Below are 18,921 nucleotides of genomic sequence, written 5' to 3' on the forward strand. Positions count from 1 at the left end.
ATATATATATATATATATATATATATATATGAAAGTTGAACAAATTTTTATTTTCAATTAATTGTAGTGGTTTATAATTATAAATATGAAGTATATTTTCCCTTCTGAAATGGTTTTTATAAGGTTTAACAATTTCTCTTCAGCCCTGGTCAAGTATTCTAGATTGTGGTATACCATGGTATACCAAAATAACAACAGGAATGAAATGTAATAGAGCTGCAGGTATCTCAGAGATAATCCATTCAGATGCAGGGAATCTTTTACTACACTATCTCTGATAAATGGTTGGGTAGTCAGCCACTAAAAAAAGAGTCTTACATCTTTTGAGGTGGTCCATTGCATCAGGACATTCTTGTTAGTATTTAGTGGGGTTCAGGTCAGACATAGAGGTCCAACAGAATATCAGTGTGATGTTCCTTGCAGCAGATCCTCATGTAGGTCCATTTTGAGTTGGCCAAGATCGGACAGTGCAATTGTGTTAGAGTATTGTGTTTCTGAAGGCATTGTGTTGCATTTGAATTCTTCAACTGCATCGGTATACTGTATAGCAGAATTCAGGGTTGTGATGTTAATTACACGGCCTACAAGGTACATGTAAACTTGGTTAGGCTTTGGGGCGTCAACCTCTGCCAACTCTCCTATTTCTTTTTAACTGAAAACCCTTTATTCGATTTTGAAAAAAATCATCCTGTAGCATGTGGTTTTGTTTTAAAAATATACTAACCCAGGTACTCATCCTAAAAAGAGCAGAAGAGCCAAAGCTATATATTTGGGAATTATATTTACTTTTGGTTTGCATTTGGGGATGTATATAACATGTCTCACTACTTCATATAGGAGAACAGAAACTTCCACCTTCTCCCTTGCCCATACTCTGACTAAGTTTTCATCTTTTATTTCATCCCAAATCATTCGGTTTCAATAGTCCTTCCCTGGTGAGACATTGAGAGTAAAGTGGAACCCTCAGAAAAATGTTATTTGGGACTTGCTAGGCTCAGAGTCAGGATGATATAGTGGTTTAAATATTAAAATTCGTCTCTGGAAATCAAGATTAAATTCTGACCTCTGCCATGGAAACCTACTTGGTGACCTCAGGTGAGTCACACACTCTCATCCCCAGAAAGCCCCATGATAGGAAATGGCTTAAAGGTACACAACAACAAGGCTCTGGCCATCTACGTTCATTTCTTTCCTGTAGCTCTGGTCATTTTTCTGCTGCAGGATTGTCATATCAGGAAGCAATTAATGTGGTTCACCTGTGCTCACCAGGGATCCACACTGGAGAACCCTTCTGGCTGTTTTCCAGCAGTGACAAACAGCAGGGTCGTGGTCATCTCAAGGTGGTGTGTGAGTTCATGATTTCCCCCCTATACTCTGCCATCTTTAGAAAGGCTTCACTTTGCTTAAAAGGCACTCGAATTTGATGAGTCACTTCAGGGAGTTGGGAATTCAGCAGTTTCCATCTCATTCTTTTTCTAAATGACTGAACAGAGGTGTAAAAGCAAGTTAAAAAAAAAAAGAACATGCCAAGAATGTGGCATTCCATTAAAATGGAACGAAATAGAATAGCTAGTTTTGAATCACAAAGACTAGCAAATATGTTTCAGCTATCACATCCTTTCCGACAGTGGGAAACTTTTAGAGTGCCTGATTCTATTTCCTAAAACAAAGATGCAATGAAATATATAAATATGCACATGATCTTTGTTAAACCTCTCATCTTAATTCCTCACTGAATTCCTTTATGACCATAGCACGTTGTGGGGGAACTTCCATTAGCAGTAATCAGAGTTAGATGTTCAAATTAAATACTCCATATGGTATGTATTATGCACCACATGGCATTTGACTAAAATATGTTTTTGTTCTGCATGCAGCTGACAAATAACCATGGAGACTCCAAGTCCTTCTAAGAACCATTAATTCTGATTCGTACACCATGCCTGTGTAGCCTTTGTTTGGTGATACAATTTATAATGTTTTCCTTTAAGAATATGTACCTATTAGCATAACCCTTGAATGAGCAAGACACAGAAGCAATAGGGCTGATTTATCTCGCAGTTATAGTTTCTAATAAACTTGAACTGAATCTGATCATCAGTAGCATAGCTGTCTTGATTGTTAATGTTGCAAGCTGTAGTTATGCACATCTTGAATGAACTAGTTTGAGGAAAATCTTAACAAAAGTATAATTCAGAGCTCTATCACACTGCACTGATATAATGCTATCATTCCACTTTCACTGCTTTGGAAACATTATATTTTATTTATTTCATGTCAAAAGCATTGCATAAATAGATAAGTATAAAACTGATAAAATAAAAAGAGCACTAGCAGCTAAATAATTTTAGACCAGAAATGGGCAACAGTGACCGCATTGTCTGTAGCTTTAAACAGTTCTTCCTCTGTTCATAAGGCAGGGCATTGTGGGCAAACATACAGGTGCTGAGTTGTTTGTTCTGCTCCATAGTCACACAATGGTAGTACCATTTTGCCAGGTTGTCTTTTGATCTGCCAACACTTCTGAGTCTGTTCAGGGACTTTCAAGTAGCCTGTTCTTGGTTTGCCCCTGGAGAAAGACTCCTCATGGGGGGCCATCCAGTTGGAATTGCCTCATTTTGCTGCCCACAGGGATATACTTGTAGTTGCTGGTTCTCATGAAACTTTTCCATGATTTAAGTCTACTGGGAGGAGGCTGATAACCGTTTAAAAGAAACGTTGCCCAGGGGATGCCCGACTGTATTTACTCAGTCTTTGAAGAGGCTCTTTCCTTGTCCCCAAAACATCATATGGGATTCTGGGATTTGTTGTTTAGGAAGGGGGAATTAGAATTTCTAACCACAGAGCCTTCCCTCCTTATCAACTACAAACTCTACGATTCCATAGAATGGTGTCATGACATTTAGGCCAGTTCCAGAAAGCAGCAAAGTCTGCACTGACCCAGGTTTAAAAACATGGGTCTGGGTGGAACACTGGCTCCCAAAGCCTTCCCTATCTGTGGTGGATGTCTAGATGCCCTACAGGAACCTTCCGGAAGGGCACCGAGACACTCAAACCACCTTCCCAAGAGCCTTCAAAAAATAGAACCTCTTACTCAGCTACCATTACACTGTTGCCGGAGGTCTTCTGGCCTACATCTACATAAATGATGCGTCAGGAGAATGGGGGGAGTGATTTTGGTCCTCACCCCACTTCTACTGGTGTGTCATTTCTACATGCCAAGAGACTGCTGGCAGTGTAATGGTGACTGGGTACATTATTCTATTTTTAAAGTCTTTTTGGGGGGAGGGGGTTCTAGGTAGGAGGTTGGAGCCCTTGGGGTTTCCTGGGCTGATTCAGGACTACCGAAGGAGCAGTCCAGGCAAGGTCCATACTGGATTAGACCCGGGTCTTTCAGGAAGACCTGGGTCTAATCCAGTACCTAATTAATTCGGGACAAAATAGTGTTTTCCTGCTTTGTCCTGAATTAATTCACTTTTACCTGAGATGTCATTTGGATGCCTCAGGTAAAGTCTGAGAGGGCCCACATTTTGGGCCCTGTGTGGATGGGCCCTTGAAGAGAAATAATTGAATTATAACAATGTGGAATGATAGGGCCCTGAAACACAGGTTTGATATAATTGTTGTTCTTGTTGTGTACTTTCCAGTCATTTCTGAAGTTGTTTGCCATTGCTTTTTTCTGAGGCTGAGATAATTTGAATTACCCAAGGCCACCCAATAGGGCTTTATGGCCAAACAGGGTTTTGAATCCTGGTCTCCTAGAATCTTAGACCCACAACCAGATCACGTCACCATGTTGGCTCCATGTTAACATATATATTACTTACAACTATATACAGCAGTGGTTCCCAACCTTTGGTCCTCCAGTTGTTTTGGGCATCAACTATCAGAAATACCAGTCAGCTTACCAGCTGTTAGGAATTGTGGAAGCTGAAGTCCGAAACACCTGGAGGTTGGGAACCACTGACATACAGGATAGAACCCCCAGGTTTCCTGTATTGGGGGGGGGGGGTCTGAATGTCTAAAGTATGTGAAGAATGCCAACTATAGAAAGTTAGTCTTTGAAATGAAATAATGATCCAGCTGAATTCACAGAAGAAAACGAGACATGTCTCAACATATTCTGATATGATTGCTTTTATTGGAATGGTGAATTCATAAGTACATTTGTATCTCCCAAATTTCCAAACTCCTCTGGACTGTCCCTTTTCTGGGGCAAATTTGCTCTTCTGGAAGCTTTCAGGAGTGGAAAGTTATTTTTTAAATAGCCCATTGCCTCCCCTTCCCATCAAACACTTTAATATTTAAAAATCCTATTTAACAAAGCTGGAAGTAAACCTTTATATGGACTGACATTCTTTCTTTTATTGAATAAGTATACAAATGCATATAAACTAATGTACTTGTTACTGGAGTATTCTGTCTCATCCGTGATTTTTTTTAAAATAAGGGGGATGAAAACATACTTAAGAAGAAAAGCAATCATACCAGAAATGGACAGTCTTTAATGTCTTCTGCCTCATTCCCTTTCATCCATAATAATAGTATCCAACCTATGTATCTGGCCTTCATATTATGCCTCATGGATAAAAGTTTACCCTTGTAGATTAGGTTTCCCCAGACTATTAGTCAGCTACAATTATACTTGATTAATGAACCGTTTCAGCCAGTTGCAACTTTTGCATACACACAAATACGCACTATAGTGAGGCAATATATTGAAGGATTCTTTGGTGATTTTGTGGTAACCACAAGAGCAAAACTCAAGATGTCTGTGATGTTAACAGAAACCAGAGATGGGATCTATGTATAGGCTTATTCAGAATATCCCTGAATTGCCTTTTATACATTGCAGAGATCACAGAAGATTTAAACAGGAAAAAATATTTTTTTCATTTGAATACTGTCTTCCTTTCTTCATATATTCCAGAAGTGGCAGCAATATTTTTCTACTTATTGTAAAACAGGGGCTACTTGTATTTTCAATTCCAAGATAGAGATTACATTTTGTGTTTGGTTTTGGTTTTTTGTTTTATTTTGGGTTTTTAACACACTTATAGTGTACATCTTGTTAAGTATCCATCCACTTGAAAAAGGTGGTTGCTATCTGAAATAAAATAAAAGATGGCTTTCAGGGAGGATTGTGAAAAAGCACCACAATTTTTCAATTTAGTTCTTGAGCCAAGCACTTCTTGATCTGCTTCATATTGTGACTCTTCATTATAAAAAATATGTCTTAGATTTTCACACAATGAAACTTGGGTAAGTTTATATTCAGTTTATTTATATGACATTGACCTTCACTCCATCTTAATCCTAGAGTAGACCCATTAAATAAATGAGATTTTCCTACATGCGAACACACTCTTCTAGTTAGCGCTAACCAAAACAATTTAAACATTTTCATTTTGTGGTTAAATTCTAGAGTTTCAGGACAAATGAGGAGGAAACATTTGTCTGGATGCACTTCAAGCATGTATTGTGACAGGAATTACATGCTCTTTAAAAATTTACCCACACTTCTTGTACTTTGCCATGTTCCTCATTTCATCCAGTCTTACAAATCCACATTTTACCTATCCCTCATATGCTTTTAATATCTCTTGATTGTTGGACAATTTGCCTTGAAAAAATCTCGAGGTAGAATATCAGTTGTGGAGTATCAAATGTTGTGATTTCCTATATTACCATTGGGTTAAGCTTGGTAACATAAGCACAAACTTTACATACTTTGGGTTATTATATATAATGCACTCTGTATAATATATAAAATAACTTGTTTAGTAAAAGGATATTGATAATTGCTTAGATGAGTTATCCAGAACAACATGAAGCGAAAACTGATAATGATCATAGAAGAAACAGGTTGTATATACTTTCTTGGGACATCTAATTTATCTTAACACCATCTTATGCAATTGATTGCCAACAAATGTTACAAATAACTCTAGATAAAATCTGATGCCCTATTTTTGTTTTTCTTTCATTGCTCATATACACATACAGTCCCAAAGCTACAAACAAGATTGCTTCGGTGGATTCGCTCTTAAATTGAATTTGTATGTAAGTGCAACACCAGCCCAAAAATATTTTTATTAGTTTGGGATAGTACAAGGAAGATAGCTTTATTTTGCTATCTGTGCCCCTATTCAGAAGATTTCACCCCACTTTCTGTTCCTGTGATAATTGGATTTTGAACATTTGGGGTGTCATGGAAACAAGGATTAGTCAAATAGCTTCAGAGGAAGACAAAGAAGTCTGCCTCTGAACCAGTACTTCCAATAAAACCCCATGGTTAAGTCACTTTAGCATCACCATAAATCAAAAATGACTTAAGGACACACAAGAACAATCATCATTGCGTCTTGCAGAAAAGCATCTTGGGTTGGCTTTGGCTGTGGTCATCCTTAAGACACATAGGCCAGCAGCTACATTGATGTAATTATGCATGTGTCTCCACAAACAGTGGGGCAGTAAGTTGTTTACATGAATGCATGATGATTTCAGAGCAACCTTAAATATGCTCCTATACTACATATCAAGGATACTAGCATAACTTGTCTGTCATTTAAGGAGGGCTCCACTGCAGTATTGGAGCATTTCAGGATTGATAAAGATGGTCAAAGTACCACAAAGTGTAAAACTGATTTAGATATGCTTGCTGGATGATTATTAAATAGGAGAGATGAAAAAGATGTGTTATTTTAAACATGAAGAACAAAGCACTTTGAATCAGGGCAAAGGTTCAAGCCATTTTCAGTGTCCAGCTTGGTCTTAGAGTTGGACTACCATTCTGGAGATGCGGGTTCGAATCTCTGCTCAGCCATGAAAACCTAATTATTTCCTCTACTTCTTGTGTGCTTAATGTTTTAACCCCATTCCATTTGTTACGTATTGCTCAGATCATAAATTCCTTATCTTCTACCATTAAATTGTATATTTCTGCCACTGTTCCTTTACTTGTTTTTTCTCTTGCATTTAGCAATTTATCTACCTTAAATTCTTCAGTGGGCTGTACACCCTCTCTCTCTCTCTCTTTTTTTTTTTTACTTTTTCCCAGATCCCTCTTAATTTTAACCAATTTTCTTTCTCCCCCTTTTCCAAAAAATCTAGCCAGTTAATTATCTCCCCATCTTGTTTCCTCATATCTTTTACCCTCCTTAGTCCTTTTTCTTCTAAGATATTTACCAATTTTTCAAGGAGTCCCATACTCTTAATTGGGGTCTTTCCTGAAATTTCATATGCCCATAATTTTTGCCATTTTTGCTAGCATTCATACACAATCTTTCTTGGACCTGTTAGTTTTTATTTTATTTCTTTAATATCTCTAGTGTATAGCCCATATTTTTCCCAACCTTCATTTATTTCATTCTCTACTTTTACCCATTTATCTTCTCCCTTTAAACTTATTTCTAGTAAAGATCTTAGTTGGAAGGCCTTGTAATAGTATTGTAGATTTGGAAACCCCCATCCAAATATTTTCCTTGAGGTATATTGAATCTTTTTCATTATTATGTTTCTCCTTTTCCATATATCCATTCTCTCAAGGTGTTATCCCATTCTTTTAATTGTCTATATCAGTGGTTCCTAAACTTATTTGGCCTGCCGCCCCCTTTCCAGAAAAAATATGACTCAGTGCACCCTGGAAAGGAGGTGTGGCTTAGAGGGGTGGGCGTGGCTCCTGCTCAAGAGGGCGGGGCTCAGCCTCTCCCCTAGTCCAAGATGCAGGGCTGCAAGGGTAGGTGGGCGGGGCCACAAATGGGTGGAGTTACGAGCTCTGAGGCAGGGTTGAGTTTCTATCCCTGTCCTGCGGTGCCTTCTAGGACACACGAGGCGGGGCTAGAGGAGGGGGCAGGGCCTCTTCCCAAGTGCCTGATGGGGCTGAACCTCTATATCCCGCCCCCGTGTTCTCACAATCACCTCAGGGGAGGTATACAGAGGCTCAGCCCTGTCTCGCGCTCTTAGGAAGAGGCCCTGCCCCCACCCCTAGCCCCACCCTTTAGTCCTAAAAGGCCTCTCAGGAGAGGTATAGAGGCTCAGCCCTGTCTTGGGCCCTTGGAAGGAGCCCCCACCCCCTTCCCTAGCTCCGCCCTCTGTGTCCCAACAAGAGCCTCAGGAGAGGTATAGATTCGCAGCCCTGTCTCGGGCTCTTGGGAAGAAGCCATGCCCACTCCTCTAGCTCCACCCCCTGTGTATCCTAACAGGCGCCTCAGGTGCTCAGCCCTGTCTCCGGCACTTGGAAAGAGGCCCCACCCTCCTCTGGCCCTGCCCCCGTGTCCTAATAATATTTATATGACCAGCTATAATGACAGCTAGTGTAGTGTAGTGTAGAGTGCTGAACAAATGTGGCATATCTAGTAGTACAACATGAAACTTATTGGGTGGCCTTGCATCAGATTCATTTTCTTACCCTCCCAGAGTTGCTTCAAGGATAAAAATGAGAATGAAGAGGGATAGCCACATATATATTGCATTATGCTCATTGAAGAAAAAGGGGAAAACAGACCAAACACATGGTGTAGAGGGGGCCATCCTATGCCCTCAGGTGCCTTTGTCCATTATGCCATCTTTAACAAATGAAAAGAGACTAGAGACTATTCTGCAGTACATAAATATTGTGTTCTGATTCACTTTAAAACCATGGCTGTATCCTGTGGAAACCTGGGATTTGTAATTAAGTGAGGCACTGGAGTTCTCTGGCTGAGTACACTCCCAAGGACTTCTCTACACTTGTTCAAATTCCCAGTTTCAACCACAGGTCACTACTGTACATCCAAATGATGTCCAGGGACTGTCCATAATGTGGGGTAAAATGAATTAATCCATTTTTACCCCATGTTATGAGGTTGGGGAATGTTTTAGAAAAGCAGTTCTCAACTTCTGGGTCCCCAGATGTTTTGGCCTTTAAGTCCCAGAAATCCTAACAGCTGGTGAACTGGCTGGGATTTCTGGGAGTTGTAGGCCAAAACACATGGGGACCCACAAGTTGAGAACCATTATTCTAGAGTTTCAGCAAAACCCCAGTGCAGCCTTCAGTTCATAAATACAACATCAAACAAAATAATTTTCCTGTCATATGCTGGTTCCTCTCCTCCCAGAGGCGGTCCAACCATAAGGCGAAATAGGCATTTGCCTGTGGCGCCATCGTCCCGGGGGCACCATCGTCCTGGGAGGAGGGCACCACTCTCCACCTCCTTCTCTTTCGGGCCTTCCAGCGGCCGCACTGGGCCTTCCGGCCAGCGCAGACCCACCTTCGCACCACGCAAGCCCACCTTTGGGGCCTTCAGAGATTGTGAGGTCTGTAGGAACTTGGAAGCTAGGTATGTGGGGTTTATATATCTGTAGAAGGTCCAGGGTGGGAGAAAGAACTTTTCTTTGAAGCAGGTGTGAATGTTGTAATTAATCACCTTGATTAGCATTTAATGGCCCTGTGGCTTCAAGGCCTGGCTTCTTCTTGCCTGGGAGAATCTTTTTTTGGGAGGAATTAGCTGTCCCTGATAGTTTACTGTCTGGATTTCTTCTGTTTTCAGAGTGTTGTTCTTTATTTATTGTCCTGATTTTAGAGGGGTTTTTTTTTAATACTGAGGGCTATCTGGGTTATCTAAGTCCACACCGCCCTATATCCCTGTTCAATGTTTAGTGCTAAATTTGCAAATATAGTAATTCCTACATAACATTACCATGTATTGAACTGCTTTTTCTATTGATTTGTTGTAAAACATGATGTTTTGGTGCTTAATTTTTAAAATCATAATGTAATTTGATGTTTTATAGGCTTTTCCTTTATACTTCCTTATTATCCAACATTTTCGCTTATCCAACACTTTTATTTTTCAGAGATTGGTTTGGGGGGGGGGCGCCAAAATTCTGTTCGCCTACACTTGAAAAATACCTAGGGCCAGCTCTGTCTCCTCCTTTGCCACGGAGCCGATTACATGACATACATCTACTTCTGCCAGAGCTCATGGTCAAAGGAGAGAGGAAGTGGTGTATGTTGCCATGGTGGTAACACAGGAGGCTTCTTGTGTAGCATTTGCAACAATGGGGGGGGAGGGACACCGATGGACGCTCCCCCCTGTGCAATGGTGCCAAAGGTAAGTTGGGTGATGTGAGGTGTGGGGTGACAGGTTGTCCCCCTGTAGCAAATCCGGACCTCATGGATTTGCTACAATACACAGTGAATCCTGACATTAATGTGATAAGGTCCTGTGTGGAGAGATGAACTGACCCTAAACTAAACTGGTCTGCCATCTACATGGGCTGATGCCAGCAATCACTTTTTCCTGTGCTCTGTGGTATAGGCAAAAGGGTATGAATCAGGCCTGTGTTGTTCTTGTGTTAGACACAGAGCTTCTAAGAAAGACCACATGGAGACTTGGTCATGCAAGGAGCACTCCCACATAGCTTTGTGGTTGTTCAGCAGCAGTGATAGGAACATAGAAGATAAGGTGACAGTCCAGCAGGCCAAACCATTTTTTTTGCCTTTCTGGATGGTCTGGAGCAGGGGTCCCCAAACTAAGGCCCGGGGGCCGGATGCGGCCCTCCGAGGTCATTTACCTGGCCCCCGCCCTCAGTTTTATAATATCATATATTGTATATACATATAATATTGATAATAATATTATAATGTAATACAATATCACACTAATAATAATACCATACAATAATATTAATTATATATTCTATATTACATATAATATTACTAATAATATTATGGTATAGTGGTATAGTTCAATATAGTAATATATAATGCTAATATTGTGCTATGCTAATAATATAATATATTGTATGTACATACAGCTGATCTGAGTCCCTTTTGGGGTGAGAAGGGTGTGATACAAATGTAGTAAATAAATGCAGTAAATAAATAAATAATAAATTTTAGACTTAGGCTCACCCAAAGTCTGAAATGACTTGAAGGCACACAACAACAACAACAACAACAACAACCCTAATTAACTTGACTATCTCATTGGCCAGAAGCAGGACCACACTTCCCATTGAAATCCTGATAAATGTATGTTGGTTAAAATTGTTTTTATTTTTAAATATTGTATTGTTCTTTTGTTGTTGTTGTTGTTGTTGTTTTTGCACTACAAATAAGACATATGCAGTGTGCATCGGAATTTGTTTGTATTTTTTTTCAAATGATAATCCGGCCCCTCAACAGTCTGAAGGATTGTGGACCGGCCCTCGGCTTAAAAAGTTTGAGGACCCCTGGTCTGGAGTATTGCTACTCAGGACTGGCCTTGAATTTAATCCTAGGATACCACCAGATGCAGCCATGATACTTAAAGCGGAATAATAGTACAATAAATGTATAAAAGGGCCTTGGGATGATATCAGTGGTTTTTCATATTACCTTGGATTGGATTTTTCTTTTTCCCCCAGAAAGGAAAATCTACATAAACAAATGTTTCAGGCACAACACTGTTTATCTTGCAACAAGTGAAATTTGTCAGAGTAATTTGCAGCGCAGCACTCTGGATGATGCAATCAGTATGCAATACAGGCAAGACACAAATTGCATTTAAACACTACCAATATACAAATCGCACATTAACAAAATTAATATATGTTGTTTTGCTTTCAGATACTTTTAGTTTATATTTGTTCATATTCTTTCTTTGGCCCAATACCAAATCAAGGGTATAAACTGTCCCTTCATGCTGGTTCTTGGATTTCTCTAAGTAGCAACTCCATGCAGTGACATTCTTGTATTGGCCAACTTACTTGGAACTAGCGAAAGCTTGAGGCTCAGTTCCCAACATCATGCATACATAGTTTGAAACAATTAAAAAAACCCTGAAAGAACCATGAAAGAGAAAAAAGAAGACAATAGTTTATCCCTTCTTCCCACTCCCTTGATCCTTCAAAGGAAACATTTTTAAAGCAAAAATCAAATCTGATAACATTGGTTTAGAAATTCAATTTACTATTTTTTACCCTTAAAAACAAAATTGAAATGTCTATACATTTGCCTTACTAAAAATATAAAAAGCCAAATCAGACTGATTAAATTGATTGTTGTGGACCCTTGATCTCATGAAAATCCAGTTTATATTTATTTTTTTCATATACTACAGAAAATATGGTGGAAAAATGAATCACACTTATTGTCTACTATCTCAAAAAAAATGCAGCATATGGAAGTATGCACATTGACCCTGGGTGGGTAAATCCTACTCTTTCACTTTTAGGAATGCATGACAAAACATCCTCTGAAAACTTCGTACCAAGAAAACACTTGTATAGGCTTGATGTCTTTCAGATGACATGATTTTAATTGATTGTCAGGTTTTTAATGTTATTGCTTAATCTTAGCTTTGTGATATTTTAAATGTATATTGGATGGGTGTTCTGTAGGCACTGAACAAGTGCCTGTGTAAGCCGCCTTGAGACCCTTCGGGGTGGAGAAAGGTGGGCTACAAATGCAGCAAATAAATAAATAAATAAATTTAGGCTTGCCATAAGTTGACAATGACTTAGGCCCCATCTGCACGAAAATGTGGTGTTGGGGGCACGTTATCACAAGGTGTTCAGTTTAACTTGGTTAAAAAAAATACCTGGGAAGATGTGGACGATTTAGGAGGGTCCGCATGCTCCCAGATATGAGGCCTGTGCAGCCTGATCCTCGGGATTGTCATGAGTAATCCAGAGGCTCAGTCCCCAAAGCCATCCCATCTCCTTGGAATCTAATAGCCCAAGAGGATGGGGATGGGATGATAGTGCCCCCTCGCTCCCTGCCCCCCCCATTTCACCCAAAAAATTACCTAAAATGTCTCCAAACAGAGGCATGAAGCTTCCAAAGTGCTCCGGGTGTATCAAAATGGCATGCCAGGAGGTCTGGAGAGGCGGGGGGGGGGGGGGGGGGGTCTGACCATCTCAGAAAGGAGGAGTATCTGGTGGAGCTTGGCTGGCCTCCATATGTGAACATTGATGTCATTCATATGTGGACCTGTGTACCTGTGTACTCCCTTAAGGACCTCCTTAAGGGAGTACAACAATACAGTTTCTAAAATAAGGAATTATTTACCTTTTTATATGATTTTATGGCTGGTATCGATGAACATGGAGCATGTGGTTAAAGAGGATAGCATTTGATAGAATCTTATCTTATTTTTCCACCAGCCTTAGTATTTTTTCCCTATAACTAACCCATAAAACAGGCTAAAAGACTGTGTGTGTGTGTGTGTGTGTGTGTGTGTGTGTGAGAGAGAGAGAGAGAGAGAGAGCGCAAGCCATGTCAACCTTTCAAAACTATAATTCTTCTATTCTGCTTTAATGTCCAAGCTTCATCCTTTTTGAATGACATAAATAGAATTAGAATTCAGATAGAGAACTTTAGTACTATCTTAAATTTCAAATCCCAGTATTCCATAGGATGAAACTAGGGTGTCTAAATTGCAACCAGAGGGCTATAGTTTTGTAGCATGAAAGGGCATCCTGTGAGCTTAATGAAGGAGTGAATTTTGAAGCTTCAGTAATAAGACTCTCCAGAATTTGGAAAAGTTCATGTTTTGGCTGGATGATTCAGGACTTTATTTTTGGCATAGAATAAGTCCTGTACTGTAAAGAGTGCTTGAAAATTGTGCAATTTTCAATGACATTCTTACAGTGAGGGGAAAAATTGTAAAATTATTTGTTCTTGCATCGAAAAATGAAATTTACAAAGGTTTTAATCACTAGTAGCCATAATGCTGACACATGGCCAGGTGTGAGACATGATGGATGTATGGAGCTGTCAGAGGGGGTTGGGTAGGATGGAGATGATGAGCTGAGAATTCCCAGAAGCGGTGGCCATTAAAGTGGCCTGTGTCCCATAAAGTGGGGCATTTAGGCTTGACAAACTGCAGAACTAGTTCATGTAGGTGAGGAAGGCCATCTGACAAAGCAACTTCACAATCTTATGTGAAGTCAGGGGAACAGACAAGGATGGTATTATATGTAAGGACGACTTTGCATGTTAAAAACAAGCAGCAGTAAAGACAGTGGTGCAGGTAAATCTGCAAGCATATTACTCATTGTGACTATCCTCAAAGAGGAGTTCAAGAATCTTGGCATTTTAGGAATACCAAAGACAAAAACGTTAAACTAATGGTGAATGTCTAGTAGATTTGGTCACTAGTAAACAGCACTTTCACAATGAATTCCCAATTGGAGTTAGAGATACTACTTTATTATGTATTCTTTACTAGTTGATTTTTTTTTCATGTCAGGAGTGGCTTGAGAAACTGCAAATTGCTTCTGGCCGTCTGCAAGGACTTTGCCTAGGGGTTTGCCCAGATGTTTTTACCATCCTGTGGGAAGCTTCTCTCATGTCCCCACATAGGAAGCTGGAACTGACAGATGGGAGCTCACCCCACTTCCTGGATTCAAACTGCCAACCTTTCGGTCAGCAGTCCTGCCGGCACAAAAATTTAACACATTGCACCACCTGGGGCTCCTACAAGTTGATTATAAGTATACTTAACTAAGTACCTGATCTAGAATCTCACCCCATATATTTCTGAGGATCAGATGGTAGAACAAATGATAGTAACAGGGATTTACCTGCATGTGTGGGAATGTGTCTGTTCAACCACTACTGGAATTAAAAGGAAGCTCAAAAGTGGGACTCCTTTTTCCTTCATAGTGAGAGATGTTTGGACTCTTAACAAATCATACATTTAAAAATCAAGGTAAAATGAAAATACAGTCTGGGGCATTGGATCCAAGGAAGCAGTAAAAGAAATCCAGCTGCTTCCAGTGCAGCTTCTTTTTCAGAAAAAGAATTCGGGAAAACAGGGCAATTCAACTGACATGGATCTTACGAGTACATGGATCTCGTACTAGCTGACACAGAAAAGCTGTATCATTGCTGATCTGTTGAAAACTGTGCAGCCCTTTCTCTGGAAAATTGACCAGTTTTGGTGATAGGGCAAGATGTTCTTAATGAGGGAGAAACTAGGATTTTATTTTACATCTTACTTACTTACATACTTACTTACTTAGGTGATCCCTCATAACCTGAGGATGATGGTCCTCCAAATATAGTGTCTTGGCGGTGGATGCGTAGGTGGCTGTGGAGATCTATTCTTGACCCACATGTTCTTCCACAGTGAGGACATCGATTTTCAGATGAAGAGTGGTCCCGGTTAGGGTTGGCTTAATGTGCGTTCCTCTTGGCACGTTTCTCCCTTAAGCCCTCCATTTGTGCCTCTTCAAATTCTGCAGCACTGCTAGTCACAGCTGACTTCTAGCTAGAGTGCTCAGAGGCCAGGGCTTCCCAGTTCTTGGTGTCTATTCCAGTTTTTTAAGGTTAGCTTTAATCCCATCTTTAATTCTTTTTTCCTGTCCCCCAACATTAAATTTCCCATTCTTGAGATGGGAGTATAGCAACTGCTTTGGGAGATGGCGATCGGGCATTTAGACAATGTGGCCAGTCCAGCGGAGTTGATGGCGTAGGAGCATTGCTTCAATGCTGGCAATCTTTACTTCTTCCAGCAAACTTTCACATCAAGTTCATCATTATTACAGACATAATATTACCCTATTATGAGCATAGTGGGCGCATACATAAATGGCAAACACCAATGTTAATGGAAGTCTATGGTAGGATAATTTTAATAAGTGTGTTTTTTAACTTGCTTTCTTTCCTGTGTTCCAGATCCAGAATAACTTGTGGGCAGGAAATGCAGCCAGCAGTTCTGTGGTGACCTCCTGCATGCTTCCACGTGACACTTCCTCTTGTATGACCCCTTATTCCCATTCGCCTCGGACAGATTCTGGGTACTCGGGCTTTTCAAACCATCAGAGCCAATTCAGCCATGTTCCCCTCAATAATTTTTTCACTGACTCTTTACTTTCTGGAACAACCAATGGACATGCATTTGAAACCAAACCGGAATTTGAGCGGAGGTCTTCCAGTATTGCCGTTCTACGAATGAAAGCCAAAGAACATACTGCTAATATCTCCTGGGCCATGTAATGTAACAGCATCTCTTTCTTTGCCAGTGTCAGGCAACTCGGCTGCCTCCGTTTCCCAATTTTTATTTCCCATATTTAAAGGATTCAACAATAAGCTGCTGTGTGAAGACTTGTTAGTGATCTGATGTACAATGGAACCTGCTTAAGCAATTACCTAATATGCTATTTAACAATAACTTTTAAACATAAGCTTGTATGAGGACTGAATGCAGCCACCATGTGTCAATTTCAAAAGCCTTCTTAAACAAATAGCCAAATTATGTTTAATTGTACTGGTTGATGAAATATGATTGTAAAACCTCCAAAAAAAGAATAAACCTGTTAAAGTAGTACATCTGTTATATGTTGCTTGATGTCAGTGTGGGGAACAAGAAGAAAATCCTTATGAAGCAGGAAGTCTGCTGAGAAAAATGCATTAGTTATGTCAAAACTGTAAGGGAAAACTTTGAACAAACTCTATGCAGTGAAAGAGATACAGTATTCCACCAGTTAACAAATGGGAGACCTGGCATAAGATGGGTGGGAAGGTTTTTCCTAAAGACTCTGCATGATTTGATTTGATAATGCTCTATTCTTAACATTGTGTCCCAACAGATATGCTAGGAGTTGCTGGAATGTTTTCAGAACCTATGCCTTTAATGGTGTGTGGTGGGAAGCTTCCTGCATCTGAGAGAAAGACCGTTTGGTGTTTAACCTTGACCTACAGCACAGTCCTAAAGCATCTTTGGACCAATTCCTGGTTGCTGCTTTTGCTCTGAGCTTCAGACAGGCTAATAACACTCAGCTGGAAATGACTGTAGCTCAGAGTGCCAGCAATTCTTGTGTGCTTTAAAGAGGTCTGTTTCTGCTGCACAGATTTGGAAGTTTTCATACATTTAAAATGTTGCTTTTAAAATATAACTTCCAGCTATAGCCTTGAGGCAAGCCTAGAGCTCTGAATAATTAGCTAGATCTTGAGCTGCAGCACTAGTGTTGAGAGTTTATTTCTAGCCCCTGTGATGCTGAAGATGTTGGTCAATGGACATGATGCCTGGACATACTTTATAGAAAAATCCTTGTTGATATATGTGTGTAGGTGTATGTATATATATCCACAAAATTATGTTTCTATATATTTTTATTAGAGAGGGAAAGAATGCTCATCATGTTTATTCCGAGGATTTCAGACTTGGGAAACGGTATCAGAAGGAAAAAAAGATTCATGAGAATTTTGCATAATTTTCTCTTCACATTTGAATTGTTCAAAATGTGCTGTCTTAATGGCAGAAGCTAAGATGGAATGGATTGTTCAAGAAATGTATTCATCAAACGATTAAGTGTTATTACTAGAAAACTGCTATTTAACTCAAGTCTAAAATCGGATGGAAGTAATGAAATCATGAGTTGGAACCTGACTTAATTTTACTAAGCAAGCCACTTGAAAGTAATAGAATAGGCTCATGTGACTAAATTAAATCCTGCTGGCTTGAACAGGTCTACTCTAAGAATGATCCCAAAATCTGGATTGAACTCAAGAAATAAAATAAAAGATTCATGGGGCAATTTAAGGAGTGAATAGAAAAGCAAAATAATTCCCTGCACATTGGCCACACTGGCTTGGGATTGAGAAGATTTTCCATTTAAAATAACTGGAAATATACTTTGAACAAACAACTGAGCATGATCTATTTGGAAATTCTCATGGGTTATCTGAATTAAAATGAATGGGAACAGAACAACAACATGATAATGGGGCTCACATAGCTTAATTGTACCCAATCTATCACAGATTCACACACTATTTTTTTCTCTCTCCCCTTCACATACACTTTAGTTTAGGGTTGGTCGTTTCTTGGCTGGTTTATGTATATAATTTTAGGAACATAGGTAATGTGTCAATGAACCGATGCTTTTTGATTCACTATTCACATGAGATCAGGGAAAAGATTAGGCTTTCCAGAGGGACACAGCCAGGGCAGGCTTCTATTTAAGGAAATAATTTTAGGAGATGAGATTACCCCTTTCTCTTTTCAGCCTCTGAACCCACCTGTTTCTGGAGAGAAGTCCTGGGGGGTGCAGAGGCTTGCACAGAGAGAAGAGGTGAAACACCACTATCATGCCTGGGTCCAGAAGCAGATGAGAGGTTCTCCATCTATCCAACTACCACTGCCCTGGCCTCAGAGGGAGTAAAGAAGAGACAGGAATAGCACAATCATGCCAAGAAGCAGATGAAAAGGTTTCCCTCCACACAACTACCTTGACCACAGAGAAGGAGAAACCTAGGCAGTATCTACTGGACTTAATTCCCTCTATACTGCTATTTTCTTCTCCTTGGACCTCTTCACACAGCCCAAAATTTGGTGGCGGTGAGAGGTGTTTCTTAGTTCTGCCACAGACCCCGATGGTTCCCATCATACCCTGGAAAAGTAGTTCTGGGGCAGCTCTGTGGCAGAACTGTTGGCTAAACCCTGCTGGTGGCATTCGACAGGAGGTTGAGCCAGCTGAAGGAGGCTTCCCTCTGTGTGATGAGGTTGGAGGGAAGCCAGGACAGTGCGTGCAACAAGTCCCCACACCTCCTGGGTGAGCGTCGCTGGAATTACTGCAATTCACAGTGATCTGCAGCAATTCCGGTGACACATCTCTTGTGCATAATGTCTTAGAATCCATCCACATGAGCCACCTATGAAAAAGCTGATTAGGATTGTGATACTCCAGAACAGCCCTTGTGGAGTTTGCTCAGCCTGACACTGAGCCACCCTAGTAGAAGGCATCTCCATGGCCTAGTCGCACTGAACAGGGTTTGGCATTGCTGAAATGTTATCCTTACCATGACTGTTGTATCCTGGGCTTAGTGGTAACTACCAGGCACACAATTACTGGTGGTCATAGCTGCATGTTGCATGTACTGATGCTGACTGAAGTGCCAAGTGACTCAGCAGGTGGGTGGCAGGAAAGGAGGAATTGCTTTCTCCT

The 18,921-nt window shown here is 40.3% G+C and overlaps 1 protein-coding gene across 1 annotated transcript in view; it reads left to right on the forward strand.

Moving 5' to 3' along the window:
• Nucleotides 1-16,301, forward strand: part of alx1 (ALX homeobox 1) — a 50,753-nt gene extending 34,452 nt beyond the window's left edge. Inside the window, exon 4 of the mRNA XM_003221135.4 lies at nucleotides 15,650-16,301. Coding sequence (XP_003221183.1) covers nucleotides 15,650-15,970 — 321 coding nt within the window. The 3' untranslated portion in view covers nucleotides 15,971-16,301. The remainder of the gene's footprint in view (nucleotides 1-15,649) is intronic.
• The last annotated feature ends 2,620 nt before the right edge of the window (nucleotides 16,302-18,921 follow it).

The sequence above is a fragment of the Anolis carolinensis genome, chromosome 5 (genome assembly GCF_035594765.1).
Source record: "Anolis carolinensis isolate JA03-04 chromosome 5, rAnoCar3.1.pri, whole genome shotgun sequence".
NCBI classification, from domain to species: domain Eukaryota; kingdom Metazoa; phylum Chordata; class Lepidosauria; order Squamata; family Dactyloidae; genus Anolis; species Anolis carolinensis.